General features: G+C 47.1%; 1 protein-coding gene across 1 annotated transcript in view; it reads right to left on the bottom strand.

Annotated features, from left to right (window-relative positions):
- Positions 1 to 15,085, bottom strand: part of PPEF2 (protein phosphatase with EF-hand domain 2) — an 82,881-nt gene that overhangs the window by 26,493 nt on the left and 41,303 nt on the right. Inside the window, exons 10-11 of the mRNA XM_082243947.1 lie at positions 13,014 to 13,163; positions 9,645 to 10,058 (exon numbers count right to left, since the gene is read on the bottom strand). Coding sequence (XP_082100073.1) covers positions 9,645 to 10,058; positions 13,014 to 13,163 — 564 coding nt within the window. The remainder of the gene's footprint in view (positions 1 to 9,644; positions 10,059 to 13,013; positions 13,164 to 15,085) is intronic.

A 15,085-nucleotide genomic window follows, 5' to 3' on the forward strand; every position in this document is an offset into this window, starting at 1 on the left:
TAGACTTTGCTCCGAAGGAGTAGCTAGGCAACAGAATATGTTAACATCAAAGCTTTTAACATATCCCACCCTCAAGGGGTGGTCCCCTCAGTCAATACCCTCCTACTTCCTGCAACCATATCTCAGTTTCAATGTCTAGCTTGTCAGGAGTAGCTGGTTCTCTCTGTGCTGGGGCTTTGTGCCCCAGCCTCTTTCTTCTTTTTTGATTTTTTGTTTGAGTTTTTTCTCTATCTTTACCTAGCTGTTCTTTTTGTCAGCATTAGTTAGTTCTTCTGACGAAGAGGATTATGCGGGCTGGGTCTCGGGCTGATCCCCCTGGTCGCAGGTCGTGGGTCAGTGGCTTCCCAGCCTGCCATCGAGCGTTCAGCCAGGTAACGCTCCTGGCACAGTGAACGACCCATCCCTGTTCGGTGCAGGGATGATTGGTGAGGTGGCTACCTCACTGGACGCTGTGCGGTTTCTTAACCCCCATTTTGTGCGTCTTGTATGCGACTCTCCCTGCCTCATGTGCAGCGGCTTGTTCGCCTGTGCGGGTCGCCCACGCCATTGAGAGGTAAGTGTATCTATGTGGGGACCTGTCTGTCTGGGGGGTGTCAGTCTGGGACTGTGTAACCTGCCTCTGTTCTCACTGTTTGTCTCCCTATCATTCTGCTGCGGGCTGCAAGGGGGGGGGGGGAGAGCTGTGTGACACTGTCTGTGTCAGCCTTGTCAGTGTGAGAAGCTGTGTGCTGTGGGGCATGTTTTGTGGCATGTTTGGGCACTATACAGCGATCGCTGCGGCGATCTACCATGCTTTTTATGTGGATGGTGTTATGTGCATTACTGTACTGAGGAGCGGCGGTTTCGGCGCCAAACGGCGCCATTTTGCCTACACTCGCTCCGGCCGCATGTTCTACATGCATGGCGGCCATTTTCTTGTAGCCTCCCATAGGCTTTAATAGAGCGCCCTGGTCTCATCACTTCCTCTTCTCCTGGGTACACCGATCGAGGCAGCAGCAGCGGCGAGGGTCTCCTCAGGTTCTATCCTTCTGTTCTTGCTATATCCATTGCCTGTGTCAGTTTATTGTCCCTGTGGGGGTCTCATTGTGCTTGTGTGTGGTGCGGTGGGCTGCGCTCGCCACACTTGTTAAAGGGGCAGTTAACCCTTTATTCTCCGGCATATCATATTGGGGCAATGGATTCTCAGGAGGGCAAATTTCCTGCCACCTTGGTGGAAAGCCTGGGGACCGCTGTTTCCCCCCCAGGGGGGGATTTGGCCACTATTGTGGCTGGCCTTGCTGCTCAGGTGCAGATGCTGGTGGCTGCTCAATCTACTAAAAGACCCAGAGTTTCTATTTCCTCTGATTCTGAGGGTGAAGGTGATGGGGCTGTTATGGCGGGGGTCTCCTTATCGGGGTCCCGCTCCTCCCTGGATCTAGTGGGGTCCGAGGTGGAGGCTGAAGTTGAAGGGGTGGATAACTCTCCCCCTGGCTCGCCTGAAGAGCTTGCAATCATGGATGAATTGATTGCTTCCATAAAACAAACGCTGCGTTTGCAGGATGAAGTGTGTCCTCCCGCTGCCTTGGCGGCTTATGGGACGCAGAGAAAACGCAGGACGCCGCAGGTTTTTCCCTGCAATGATGATTTTCAGCGCGCTGTTAAGGAACAATGGCGCAATTTACGCAAACCTTTTGCTGTGCCAAGTAGGTTCAAGCTGCGTTATCCTTTTTCGCCTTCCACTGATGAACGGTGGTGTGTCCCACCCCCGGTGGATCACGCAATTGCGGTTTTGAACAAATCCACTGCGATTCCTGCAGAGGATTCCCCGGTGTTCCGTGATGCCACGGATAGAAGACTGGAGTCTCTTGCCCGTCATACTTATTCTGTTACGGGTTCTATGCTTAAGGCTCTGTTTGCCTCTCTCATGGCGGCCCAGGCTGTCGCAAGTTGGACGCAGATGCTTAGGCGCGTCCTAGTGGCCGATTCGGCCTCGCCGGCGACCCTGGATATGGTGGATCAGATCCACCAGGGTGTCATGTATCTGTGTGATGCGGACTTGGACTTAGTCCCGTTGGCTGCACGTGTGCACAGCGTGGCGGTGTTGTCTCGCCGCCTGGTTTGGTTGAAGTGTTGGTCGGTGGACCAATCTTCACGTAAGACCTTAGCCAATCTGCCTTATGATGGGTCTCGCCTTTTTGGGGAGTCCTTGGATGTGTTGATTAAGGGGATCACCGGAGGTAAGAGCACTCTCTTGCCCCATTTCCCCAAGGCTAAGGGGGCTTCTGGGAAGAAGCATGCTAATTTTCGGCCCCCTCAGGGGTCCTTTCGTGCCTTTCGGTCGCACTACAAGGGCAAACCGTTCAAAGGACAAGGCTCTCAAAAGAAGCCCTGGTCTGGTAAACAGAAGTCCGGTCAGTCCGGACCCGCTGCCCATAACAGTGCGGCCTGAAGGGGCGCCCTCACCCAGTTTTGGGGTGGGGGGACGCTTGCTCGGTTTTCTTCAACCCTGGTTGGCCCGCGTGCGGGACAGGTGGGTTCAGGAGATCGTTCGATCTGGTTACAAGATCGAGTTTCTCTCTCGGCCGGAGAGCAGATTTTTTCCCTCAAATCTTCAACTGTCTCCAGAGCGTTTACGGGACCTGCACCTGGCGGTGCGAGACCTGAGGGCTCAGGGAGTGGTGGTTCCGGTGCCTCATCGGGACAGATTTCGGGGGTTTTATTCCAATCTGTTCACCGTGCCCAGGAGGGAGGGCAAGGTTCGTCCTATTCTGGACTTGAAGGCTCTAAACCGCTCTGTGTGGGTTCGCAAGTTCCGCATGGAATCCCTGCGGTCGGTGGTGGCTGCCCTGGTTCCAGGGGAATTCATGGCCTCCATCGATTTGAAGGATGCGTATCTTCACATCCCCATTTTCGAGGGTCACCAGAGGTACCTTCGATTCGCCATTGCGGAGGATCACTACCAGTTCGTGGCGTTGCCTTTTGGTCTCGCCTCGGCTCCGCGGGTTTTCACCAAGGTGCTTGCACCGGTTCTGGCATTATTGAGAGCCCAGGGCATCTCTGTCCTGGGGTATCTGGACGACATTCTGGTTCGGTCTGCGACCAGCCAGGGTCTGGAGAAGGACCTGTCTGTCACGATGCAAACTCTGCAGGAGTTTGGTTGGACGATAAATTTTCCAAAGTCGACACTGAGTCCGTCGGTTCGTCTTCCCTACCTGGGAATGATCCTGGACTCGGTTCAGGCAAAGGTCTTCCTGCCGGGAGACAAACTCAGAACTCTTCAGGAGGAAGTCAGGTCCCTCAGGGACGTTCCACACTCGTCTCTGCGGACATGCATGAGATGTCTGGGATTGATGGTCTCGGCCTTCGAGGCGATTCCCTTCGCCCAGTTTCACACGCGTGGTCTCCAAGCGGAGATCCTGTCCAGGTGGGACGGGCGACCTCAATCTCTGGATCTTCAAATATCGTTGGGCCATCGCACCAGAAGAGACCTTCTGTGGTGGCTCCAGTCCCCGATGGTGTCGGGGGGCAAGTCTTTTCGTCCTATCTCGTGGACGGTAATCACCACGGATGCCAACCTGTCGGGCTGGGGTGGTGTTCTGGGCGTTCTGTCCGCCCAGGGAACTTGGTCGGAGGAGGAGTCCTCCCTTCCGATCAACATTCTGGAATTGCGTGCGATAAATCTCTGTCTTCATCGTTGGACGGACCGGCTGCAGGGCTGCCCGGTTCGGGTGCAGACAGACAATGCCACGGCGGTGGCCTACATCAACCACCAAGGGGGCACCAGGAGTGTCCGAGCGGCTCGGGAAGTGGCCGACATTCTGTCCTGGGCCGAGACACATGTCCCGGCGATAACGGCGGTTCACATTCCGGGGTGGAGAACTGGCAGGCGGACTATCTGAGTCGCCAGACCCTAGATCAGGGGGAATGGTCTCTCCACCCGGCTGTCTTCCAGATGTTGTGCGCGAAGTGGGGTCTTCCAGATGTGGACCTGTTCGCGTCTCGTCTCAACAACAAGGTGAGAAGGTTCGTGGCAAGGGCGCGCGACCCTCGGGCAGACGCGTCGGACGCGTTAGTGGCCCCGTGGCATCAGTACAAGCTGATGTACGCGTTTCCACCAATTCAGTTGCTGTCCAGGTTCCTTCGCAGGTTACACTCGGAACGCAGCACGGTGATTCTTGTGGCGCCGGATTGGTCACGCCGGTCCTGGTACGCAGACCTCGTGAATCTGGCAGTCGACGCCCCGTGGCGTCTGCCTCTTCGAGACGATCTCCTGTCTCAAGGGCCAATATACCATCCTGCTTTACAGTCGCTGGCTTTGACGGCCTGGCTGTTGAGACCGAGGTCCTGAAGGAGAGGGGTCTCTCCCCTGAGGTCGTTCATACCTTGATCAACGCGAGGAAGTCTTCCTCGGGGAAGGTTTATTACCGTACTTGGAAGGCCTATTTTGCCTGGTGTGAGTCCAGGGGGTTTTCACCCCGCATGTACTCGGTTTCCCGAGTGTTGTCCTTCCTTCAAACAGGTGTCGATCAGCGTTTGGCGCTGGCTACGATAAAGGGTCAGGTGTCTGCGCTGGCCGTTCTTTTTCAACGTCCCGTGGCTTCCAACTCCTTGGTTGGCACTTTTGATCAGGGTGTGCGGCATCTGGTTCCTCCTAGGAGGGATCCTCTGCCCCCTTGGGACTTGAATCTCGTTCTATCTGTGTTACAACGTGCTCCTTTTGAACAGATCAGGGAGATCTCGTTGTCTATGTTGTCCAAAAAGGTCGCCTTTTTGGTTGCGATCACTTCGGCTCGCAGAGTGTCGGAGCTGGCGGCTTTGTCCTGCAAGTCTCCGTATCTGGTTATTCACTTGGATAAGGTGGTCTTGCGACCTAATCCTTCTTTTCTTCCGAAGCGAGTTTCGGAATTCCATCTAAATGAGGATATTGTCTTGCCTTCGCTGTGCGCGAAGCCTAAACATCCGAAAGAGGTGAGACTACATTCTTTGGATGTTGTTCGGGCGATAAGGGTTTACCTTAAATCGACTGAGTCTTTTCGAAAGACGGATTCCTTGTTTGTTCTTCCTGAGGGTCCTCGGAAGGGCATGGCGGCGTCGGCCTCTACCATCGCCAAATGGATCAGGCAGACCATTGAACAGGCATATGCTTTGCAGGGGAAGGTTCCCCCTGTGCCTGTGAAGGCGCACTCTACTAGATCTCTGAGTACGTCTTGGGCCTGTCGTCATGGGGCTTCTGTAGCCCAGGTGTGTAAGGCGGCGACCTGGTCGACCGTGCACACTTTCACAAAATTCTACAAAGTAGATGTTCAGGTATCGGCGGATGCTTCCTTTGGCCGCAAGGTTCTTAGTGCGGCAGTTCCCTAGGGTCCCTTGTTGGGACCTCTGGCTGTTGGGATAGGTTTTTATCCCCTGGTTCTTTGTTTTTTCCTGGGTTGTTGCTCCTGTTGAGCAATTTTTTTCCTGTTGCCCAGCTGGTTTCCTTCCTTTGGTAAGGTTCCTTTCTTTGATGCGGAGACTGCGTTGCCTTACGGCGCGGATGCGTTTCCCACCCCTCATGTTTGCACTGCTTTGGGACGTCCCCATTGTGACGAATATGAAGAGGCGGCGACTGTCGGAGGACGTAAGAGAAAACTGAATTTTTGTAAAATCTTACCTGTAAAATTCCTTTCTCTGAGTCCTCCGACAGTCGCCGCCCCCGCCCCTCTTTTGGGGTTTGGTTGTATACTCTACTGCTATTCCACTGAAACTGAGATATGGTTGCAGGAAGTAGGAGGGTATTGACTGAGGGGACCACCCCTTGAGGGTGGGATATGTTAAAAGCTTTGATGTTAACATATTCTGTTGCCTAGCTACTCCTTCGGAGCAAAGTCTAATACCCCATTGTGACGAATATGAAGAGGCGGCGACTGTCGGAGGACTCCGAGAAAGGAATTTTACAGGTAAGATTTTACAAAAATTCCGTTGTTTTTGCTAGAAAAATACTTAGAACCCCCAAACATTATATATTTTTTTTTAGCAGAGACCCTAGAGAATAAAATGGAGATTATTGTAATATTTTTTATCACACCGTATTTGCGCAGCGGTCTTCCAAACGCAATTTTTTTGGAAAAAAATCACTTTTTTTAATTAAAAAATAAGAATCCAGTAAAGTTAGCCTAATTTTTTCCATAATGTGAAAGATAATGTTACGCCGAATAAATAGATACCCAACATGTCATGCTTCAAAAATGCGCACGCTCACGGAATGGCGACGAACTTTGGTACTTAAAAATCCCCATAGGCGACACTTTAAAAATTTCTACAGGTTGCCATCTTAGAGTTACAGAGGAGGTATAGGGCTCAAATTATTGCACTCACTCTAACGATCGCGGCGATACCTCACATGTGTGGTTTAAACACCGTTTACATATGTGGGCAGGGTTTCCGTGTGCGTTCGCTTCTGCGCGCGAGCTAACGGGGACAGGACGCTTTCATTTTTTTTTTTTTTTTTTACTATTTATTTTATTTATTATTTTTTATTTTTACACCGTTTTAAAAAAAAAAAAAATTGATCATTTTTATTTCTAATACAAGGAATGTAAACATTCCTTGTATTAGAAATAGGCACGACAGGACCTCTTTTTTGTGAGATCTGGGGTCAAAAAGTCGGTCAATAAAGTTGGAAAGGAAAAAAAAAAAAAAAAATGACAACCAAAAAAAAAAAAACCTTTAAAGGACCTTTAAGCCGGTTGCTCGGCAACGACGTTTGCCGTCGCTCCGGTCCTCCAAGACAAGACAAGCTTGCCCTCACTCGACATCCTGTCTGTGAGGATCCGGGACCCGATCGTTTTCCCCACTGCCGGCGGGTCCGGTAAGCGGGGAAAAGGACCGGGACGCGGAGGGAGGGGGGGGGCACCCCTTCCGCCATCCCAGAGGGTGATCTCGCGGCGAATCCGCCGCTGGGACCACCCTTATCGGAAAGCCCATCGCCTGCATTTTAAAAAAATACCTATCTGCTGCCATAACACCGGTATTTAGCTTTAAACTCAGGACATATATGTACTATGGGCCGGTATTGAGGTGGTTAAAACAGTTCGGCTGCAACATGGGTCATCTCCGCTCCTATCCCTGTCACTTCCCTGATCTCAGCTACTAAGTATAAAAGCGGCGGGTGTATGAAATGTAAATGACGGAGATGTCGGCTCCGTGATCCGCTTTTATATTTATTATCCGAGATCAGGGAAGTGACAGGGATAGGAGCGGAGATGACTCATGTTGCAGAGGAGCTGTTTTAATGTAAGCGCCGCAAGTGTAACATTACACACAGTACTGTGATAAATCCATACCCTCCGTAGGTGCACCGGAAGTGACGAGGGTATGGTTTTCTCACGGGTATGGTTTTTTCACGGAACACTGGGGCTCAGCGGCCAACTTCCTGTCTTCAAAATGCATCAGGGCAGCAGCTCAGGACGGGATCCTGAAGCAAGTGAAGATCACTAAAGTAGCTGTGTCTACTCTAGTGATTTCCAACTTCCAGGAGCATTGGCCATGAATAGTGCATACATAGTTACATTGGTCCAAGCTGTACCTATCTAACTATGTATAACATACCGATGCTTGGAACGATACTTTTATAATATACATATACATACATATAATATAAAATTTGCCTGAGAAATCAATTCTAAACAATGAAGCAGAGAGTTTAATTCATGAAAAAAGAGGTAACATCACTGTTAGGCCTCATGTCTACTGCAGCTGCTAAACGGACGTTTAGGAGCAGTTGGACGTTTTTTTTCAGCAGCCTCTGAACTCTCGTCAATGTTATCTTATGTGTAAATGTACCCTCAGTAGTTTATAGTAGTTTAGAGGCATTTGAGGTTACAGGCATTTTTTTGAAAGATGAAAAATCGCGTTCAGGAATGTAGTTTACCGTCATTTTAAACGCCAAATGCTTTTAAACGTGGTTATTTGCATTCATGCGCGTTTGCATTTATAAGCGTTTTAAAAGGGGAAAACCTTTGATACTTTTTGAACATATAAAACAAAAAACACAAATTTCACCACATGCTGTTGCATGCATCAATGGATGAGTCCAGTAGCATCGAACTCTGGTCCTTTCTACGTCTTCGGAGCTACAGCAACATCAGGAGCATTTCCTTACACATGCTCATGATGGGATCCATAGTGAAAACACAAAAAATTAGACAGCTATCTAAAAGCACACTGCTCTCTTTGCTGCTATCTCTTCTCTCACAGAATGGCTGAAATAGTTAATACTTTACTGTTTTTCATGCATTGTGGGCATTTGGGAGGGTCTCCTGAGGTTATCTTTAAAAAAAAAAAAAAAAAAAAAAAGCTTTTAACCTCAGATGCTCATAACTGCTGCTAAACTCGCATAAACGCGGTATGTAAAAGCTGTAAAACAGAGGTTTTTCGCAGTTGGTTTCCCGCTGTCAATTTCTAGCGTTCAGAAGAGGTTTTCAACTGCCCTGTGTACATGAGCCCTTAGGCTTCGTGTACACTAGCCTACACTGGCAGCTCCTAAACTTGGGTTCAGGAGCTTTTGGTGTTTTTTTGCCAAAGCTCCTAAACTCAACTCCATAAAAGCCTATGGTCAATGTACACATAGGCTTTAATCAGAGTTTAGGAGCTGTCACGTATAGGTGAGCTTCAACTTCCCTCTCCTGAACGCAGAAGAATCGCGTTCAGGGTAGGAGCGCTTTGACCACCAGCCGCAGTAAATGTAGGCCAATGTACATGTAGCCTTTTCTAGCAGCATTGTCTAGGCCAGGGGTGTCAAACTCAGTTTCATTGCGGGCCGCATCAGCATTATGGTTGCCCTCAAAGGGCCGGTTATATCTGTAGGATTAGTTGTCCAGAGCACCCCACGCCCCCTTACATAAGATGTCATGAGCCCCCCCCCACCATCAGAAGTCAAGAGTCACCCACCCTTCCTTTCATCACAATGCCCCCCTTTACCTTGTGCTTCTGCCAGGAAGAAGATGTGTGTGGATCTGGGAAGAAGTGCAGGGTCTGGAGGGTCTGGAGGAGAACCAGAGGAGGGCTGGAGTCAGCTTCCAGAGTCTGCTGAATGCTGAGACCAGGGGAGGCAAAGGCAAGGTGGTGTTGTGGCTGCACAGAGAGGTTAAGGATATGTAGGAGGAGTTCTGCCGTCCTCTCTGCTGCAGACTGCTGAGAAAGGGGGTGGGGGGTGGGGGCAAAGACTTGCCTTTCTGCAGCTGCACAGAGGAGTGCAGGATCTGGCAAAGGAGTTCTGTCCTATCTGCTGCCAACTACAAGGACAAGGTGGGAGCAGAGACCTGGGGGGTTCTGCAGGAGAGGTGCGAGGGCCACATAAAATGGCCTGGGGGGACGCATTCGGCCCACGGGCCTTGTGTTTGACACCTGTGGTCTAGGCAGTGCTATCTTTTTCAAATAATACTGCAACTATGTAATAATACACATCAGACTTCATAGCATGTGTTTCGGACTATGCTGACCTCCTGTTTGTGTAGCTCCTTAAAAAAATCTGATCTATGGGTACCAATAGGGTACAAATGGCACTATAGGGGTTATGGTCAGGGATGATCTATTTTAAACCACCGCATTCATTTGATGATTTAAAGCCTAAAACTATCTTCTGTTTGAAAGGAATTGTAAAATAGGTGTAAATAAGCTACATTTACCTGCTTTCTCTCTTCATTGTCCATGTCATACTCTTGCATTTCTCCGGATTCTGATTCAGAATCAGAAACAGACACTGGACTGTCTGGCTCTAAAATGGTCTCAGTGAAACCCACTTGTCTTCGACATTTTACTAGTTCTTTGTCCACAGCTTGCTTCACTCGTTTAGAGATTTCTTTTCTGTCAACTGACATGGTGGTGGGGCTACTAGCTGATCGTTTCCCCTTATAATTGGGTAGGAGGCTTGGACTGGAGCTATAGGAGAAAGAACCACTCCTTGGGGGCTGCCAAGACGATGCCACTGTTAGTGCGTTTTCTCCATTTGTACATTTCCCCTGATCAGTATTTTCTTCTGTCTTTTCTTCTATATTTTTTATCTTGTCTTTCTTTTTTCTAGGCCGCAAAGTAGATGCAAACTAAAAAAAAAAAAGCAGTTTAAAAGTCACCTATGTATTTATTTTCTGGATTGTTTTGTGATCATATTTTACTTTTTTCTTACACTGAGATGGTATATTATTTTAAGATATTAATCTAGTGTAAATTAAGGTGCAGCAATGCAATTTTGTTACTGGTCCATTTTAAGCCCAAATCAAGCTAAAGCCTTTTTAATTTTTATTTTTTTTAAACATTTTATATTAGAGCTTATGTTTTCAATGCTTTCTGTGTCCTTGTTGGCCAGATTTCTCCTGACTTCATCTCAGGACAAGACCTGATCAGACATTTCCTCAACAGTGAAACATACAAAAACATTCATAGTAGATTTGGGAGGGGGAAATACATTCTAACAATGCTGTTATTGAAACCTATGCCTTATTTTACCACTGAAAATCACATCTCCCATTTCTTTTCCTGGTGTCACAGAGACAGGAAGTGACAGATGCAGAAGGTGGGACAGGAATTATGCCCTAAATATTATTTGTGCTGCTGTGCCACGAAAAAAATAAAAAACAAAAAAAAGCACTGCTGATGCAGAAGTAATAGCACCTGCGATGCAGAAGGGAGGACAACAATTATGCCCTAAATATTATTAGTCCTGCTGTGCCTCAAAAAAAAAAAAAAAAAAAACCCCACTGCTGACGCAAAAGGAATAGCACTTACGACACAAAAGGGGGGACAGCAATTCTGCCTTAAAATTAGTGCTGCTGCGCTACAAAAAAAAAAATCCCTGCTGACACAGATGTAATAGCACCTGTGACGCAGAGGGGGGGGGGAACAGCAATTATACCCCAAATATTCTAAGTCCTGCTGTGCCTTGGAAAAAAAAAAAACACTGCTGACGCAGAAGCAATAGCACCTACGAAACAAAAGGGGGGGACAGCAATTATGCCCTAAATAAAATTAGTACTTCTGCGCAAAAAAAAAAAAAAAATCACTGCTGACGCAGAAGAAAGAGCACCTGCGACACAGAAGGGGGAGTACTAATATTGCAGCAACAGAACCTGATGCTGCAAAAAATATATAAAAAATGGAAAATAAAAATCAATGGAAAAAAAATGTGATCAGTGGGGTTACACCAACACTTCAGTGGCCCCACTACACTGTGTTACACAAGAATCACAGCACCGCACTACACTGACTGCACTACACTGTGTTACACAAGAATCAGCACAGTACTACACACTAAACTGACTGCAGTACACTGTGTTACACAAGAATTAGCACAGCACTACACTGACTGCAGTACACTGTTACAAAAAAATCAGCACAGCACTACACTACACTGACTGCAGTACACTGTGTTACACAAGAATCAGCACAGCACTACACTACACTGACTGCAGTACACTGTGTTACACAAGAATCACAGCACAGCACTACACTGACTGCACTACACTGTGTTACACAAGAATCAGCACAGTACTACACACTAAACTGACTGCAGTACACTGTGTTACACAAGAATTAGTACAGCACTACACTACACTGACTGCAGTACACTGTGTTACACAAAAATCAGCACTACACTACACTGACTGCAGTACACTGTGTTATACAAGAATCAGCACAGCACAGCACTACACTACACTACACTGACTGCAGTACACTGTGTTACACAAGAATCAGCACAGCACCACACTGACTGCACTACACTGTGTTACACAAGAATCAGCACAGTACTACACACTAAACTGACTGCAGTACACTGTGTTACACAAGAATTAGCACAGCACTACACTACACTGACTGCAGTACACTGTGTTACACAAGAATCAGCACAGCACTACACTACACTGACGGCAGTATACTGTGTTACACAAGATGAATCAGGCCTACACTACACTGCATTGACTGCTTTTAACATCAAAGCACATTCCACCAACTACCCTGCCTAATCTCCATTGCTAACACACTACACACGGCTGCCGTGTAAGCAGCCTTATATAGTGTGGGGCGTGGACCTAGCCCCTGAGCCATGATTGGCTAAAGGCACCCTTCCTTTGGCCAATTATGGCTCTGACAGGACATTGTACTGTGATTGGCTGAAGCATACAGGTCAGGTGCATACTTTAGCCAATCACAAGCACCTAATGCACTGCAATCACGCAGGATCGCTCATTCAGTGGGCGAGCTTCCTGCCGAGCGCCCCATTTGTTAGTGTGTTCGGTGAACACATGAACACTCGATGTTCGACTCCAACATTAAGCCCATCACTAACCAATTCTACATTGGGGTTTGCGACGTGGTCTATAAAAATGCAAACGTGCAGTGTATAGAAGTGAATGAAATGTTTAAAAAAAGAAAAAAGTAAACAGTTCCTTGCATTGTAGGAAGACAAGGCACCTCCTCTAAATAACAGGCCCCTGCCTGCATGTTAAAACATCCCATTTTAGCATGGAGGCTAGTGTGAATGAACCCTGTCCATCAGTGAGACCTACTGTACATGCTTGCATTCTTCTAACCTCACACAATGGAATTTCACTGAGCTGCATTTTTCATATTGTAAAGGAAAAGGTGAGTTAAACCTCTTTGTAATAGTGGTCAGGGGGGTAGATCTAAGAAACTGATGGGTTGAGATCTCATCCCTACAGATATAGCCAGTTGCATTCCGCTAGAGAGATAACAAAGTCAGTGGGTATTCAAATCGCCAAAAAATTGTGCTAAATGAAGAATTACCAGTTTTGGGTGGAATAGATTAGTTTGCAATTAACTATCCATTGTCTCCAAATGTTTGAAAGATTCTTTCTTTGCATTAAAAAAAAGGATAAAGAATTCTCCAATAGCTTGCATTTAAGCATTATCTTCTGATATATTAAAATCATTTGGGGAACAGAAAAAGTATTATAGGATCCAGTAGTTTGTGGCATAGGTCATAGTGCAATTTCAATAGTAATTTTTCAGTTATTGATAAATAGAAAATGTACATATCTTACCTTATGTCGTTCTATTTTAGATAGCATCTCTAAGTCAGTAGAATCTGACACTCCTCCGTGGGTAATTAATATTTTTTGATCAATTATAGCTGCTAAAGGAAGCCAGCTAAATACACTTTGCAACATTTTGAGGATTTTCTTCCCATGAACCTTTAATTTCAAAATCAAAGGAAAATTTTAAGTATATACTGTACTTACATAAAAGTAATGCAGCTCAAACATATGCTTCTACTACCTTCACAGAACACACTCTACAAATAAAAAAAATGCAACAAACTATTACAGTTATCCAGTCAATACTGTGATTGGTAGAAGTACTTTTTATTCATTTTTGTTCTTCTTCCTCTACCATTTGGTAAAAAATCTGGCATGCCACATTTTTATCTGTAAACAAAAGATTCTGTCAATTTTAAATTTGGTTCTACATCAATATTGAGCACATACTAGTCAGCTGGCCAGCTTAATGTTAACCCCTTGGCGCTGGCTGCTGCCGGCCCTTTAAGGGGTTTGCTATGCCGAGAGCTGAGACGGGGCTTATGGCCACATGACCGCAGTGATTGGATGACACCGCGGTCACATGATTGGAAAGGTCCTGATCGCAAGCAGCAATTGGGAACTTTCCATGAGCCTCCGGTCACTGTGTTGGGAACGGTACAGCACTGTTGGTGCTATTGCACGCAACTATGTGGCTGCTCGGCACCAAGGCCCGGCCGCCAAGAGGTCCCATATTTGTATGCACTCGGCGCCAACAGGTTAAAATGCACCCCAAAAAAATAACTAGCATAATTGAATGCTGCCCAATGTATGCTTAAAGCTGATCTTGTAGATTTAAGGGCTTGTTCACACTTGACTAAATTTCTAACGCTTAACATATAGCGTATGTATGGTCATTAGACTCGCTTTAGTATGGGCGTTAGACTGGCGTTTTACAAATGTTAATGATGAGTTAAAAATGCTCCCCAAACTCCCTATGGGCAGTTCCAGTGCCAGGACAAGGTCATCCAGCGCCCAGGTCAAAGATACCAAACTGCTCCCCCTTCCTTCCCTTAGGGTAAGGGTGCCCTCCTCCTTGCAATAAATCACTGCACCGAGGGCAGCCGCCCCTCCTGCCCACGCCTTGTCCCGGCCCTGGGCAGTTCTGAAGCTTTTGATCATCGTTAGGATGCGTTGAAACTGCTCCACAAACACCTAATCCTTTACAGTTAATAAGCTAATTTTAACGTCCTGCAATCGCACCATAACTGCCTGCCAGAGCTTTTTCAAAGCCATACCAAAGGCTTAAATGCAAGGCATTGAAAGGCTTCAAACGCCTCCTGACTCGACATGAGGCTTAAATTTTGAAGCGACGCAACGCTTACACTTCAAGTTTTGATACTGTGAACAGCACTATGTGCTGTCTATTGTCAAAAAATTGCTCCAATCACAGTCCCAAATGGAATCATGAAAAAAGTAATAGTAGCGCAGACAGCACGCATATTATTTCATTATGACATACAAATTGGAAATTAGAAAACTGTCCTTAGACGCTCAGATATGAAGATACACAACTTCACATAAAAACGTCCATATTAGTGCAAAAGGGTAAATGGTCTTGCAAAAGCCCTCTTCACCAAGTAGGGGTCACCAGTGTGTATCGGGGTCACCAAACAACAGATCCTCCACCGTTGTGACATAAAGGGGGGGGGGATGGCATCCCTATCCTCCAGGATATCCTATCCTCATAGGAAAAGGCTCACAAGCATGTACACACACGTCTCCCTCCCGGGTCAGCTGCAGGTCTAGGCTCTCATCACTGGCGATCTATAAGCTGTAGTATGTATCCCTTTATCCTCTGATCACTCACCAATCCAGCAAGTATAGGGAAACAGAAAAGGATTCGCACTAGTGTGATATTGCCTCCACAACTTCACGCTGTTGATGAGTTTTCAGAATAATCTTCTTTGGGGACGTTCCCAGTCCTGTGTCTCTGTAACTCCTCCGCGCTGGTGACTCTCCATGTGTTGTTATTTTGGGCAGAAGAATATTCCAGACTGCAGTGTGATTCAAAATTGCAATCAAAATCGTGTTTGGGT

The sequence above is a fragment of the Pelophylax lessonae genome (genome assembly GCF_965119305.1).
Source record: "Pelophylax lessonae genome assembly, chromosome: 1".
Taxonomy (NCBI): domain Eukaryota; kingdom Metazoa; phylum Chordata; class Amphibia; order Anura; family Ranidae; genus Pelophylax; species Pelophylax lessonae.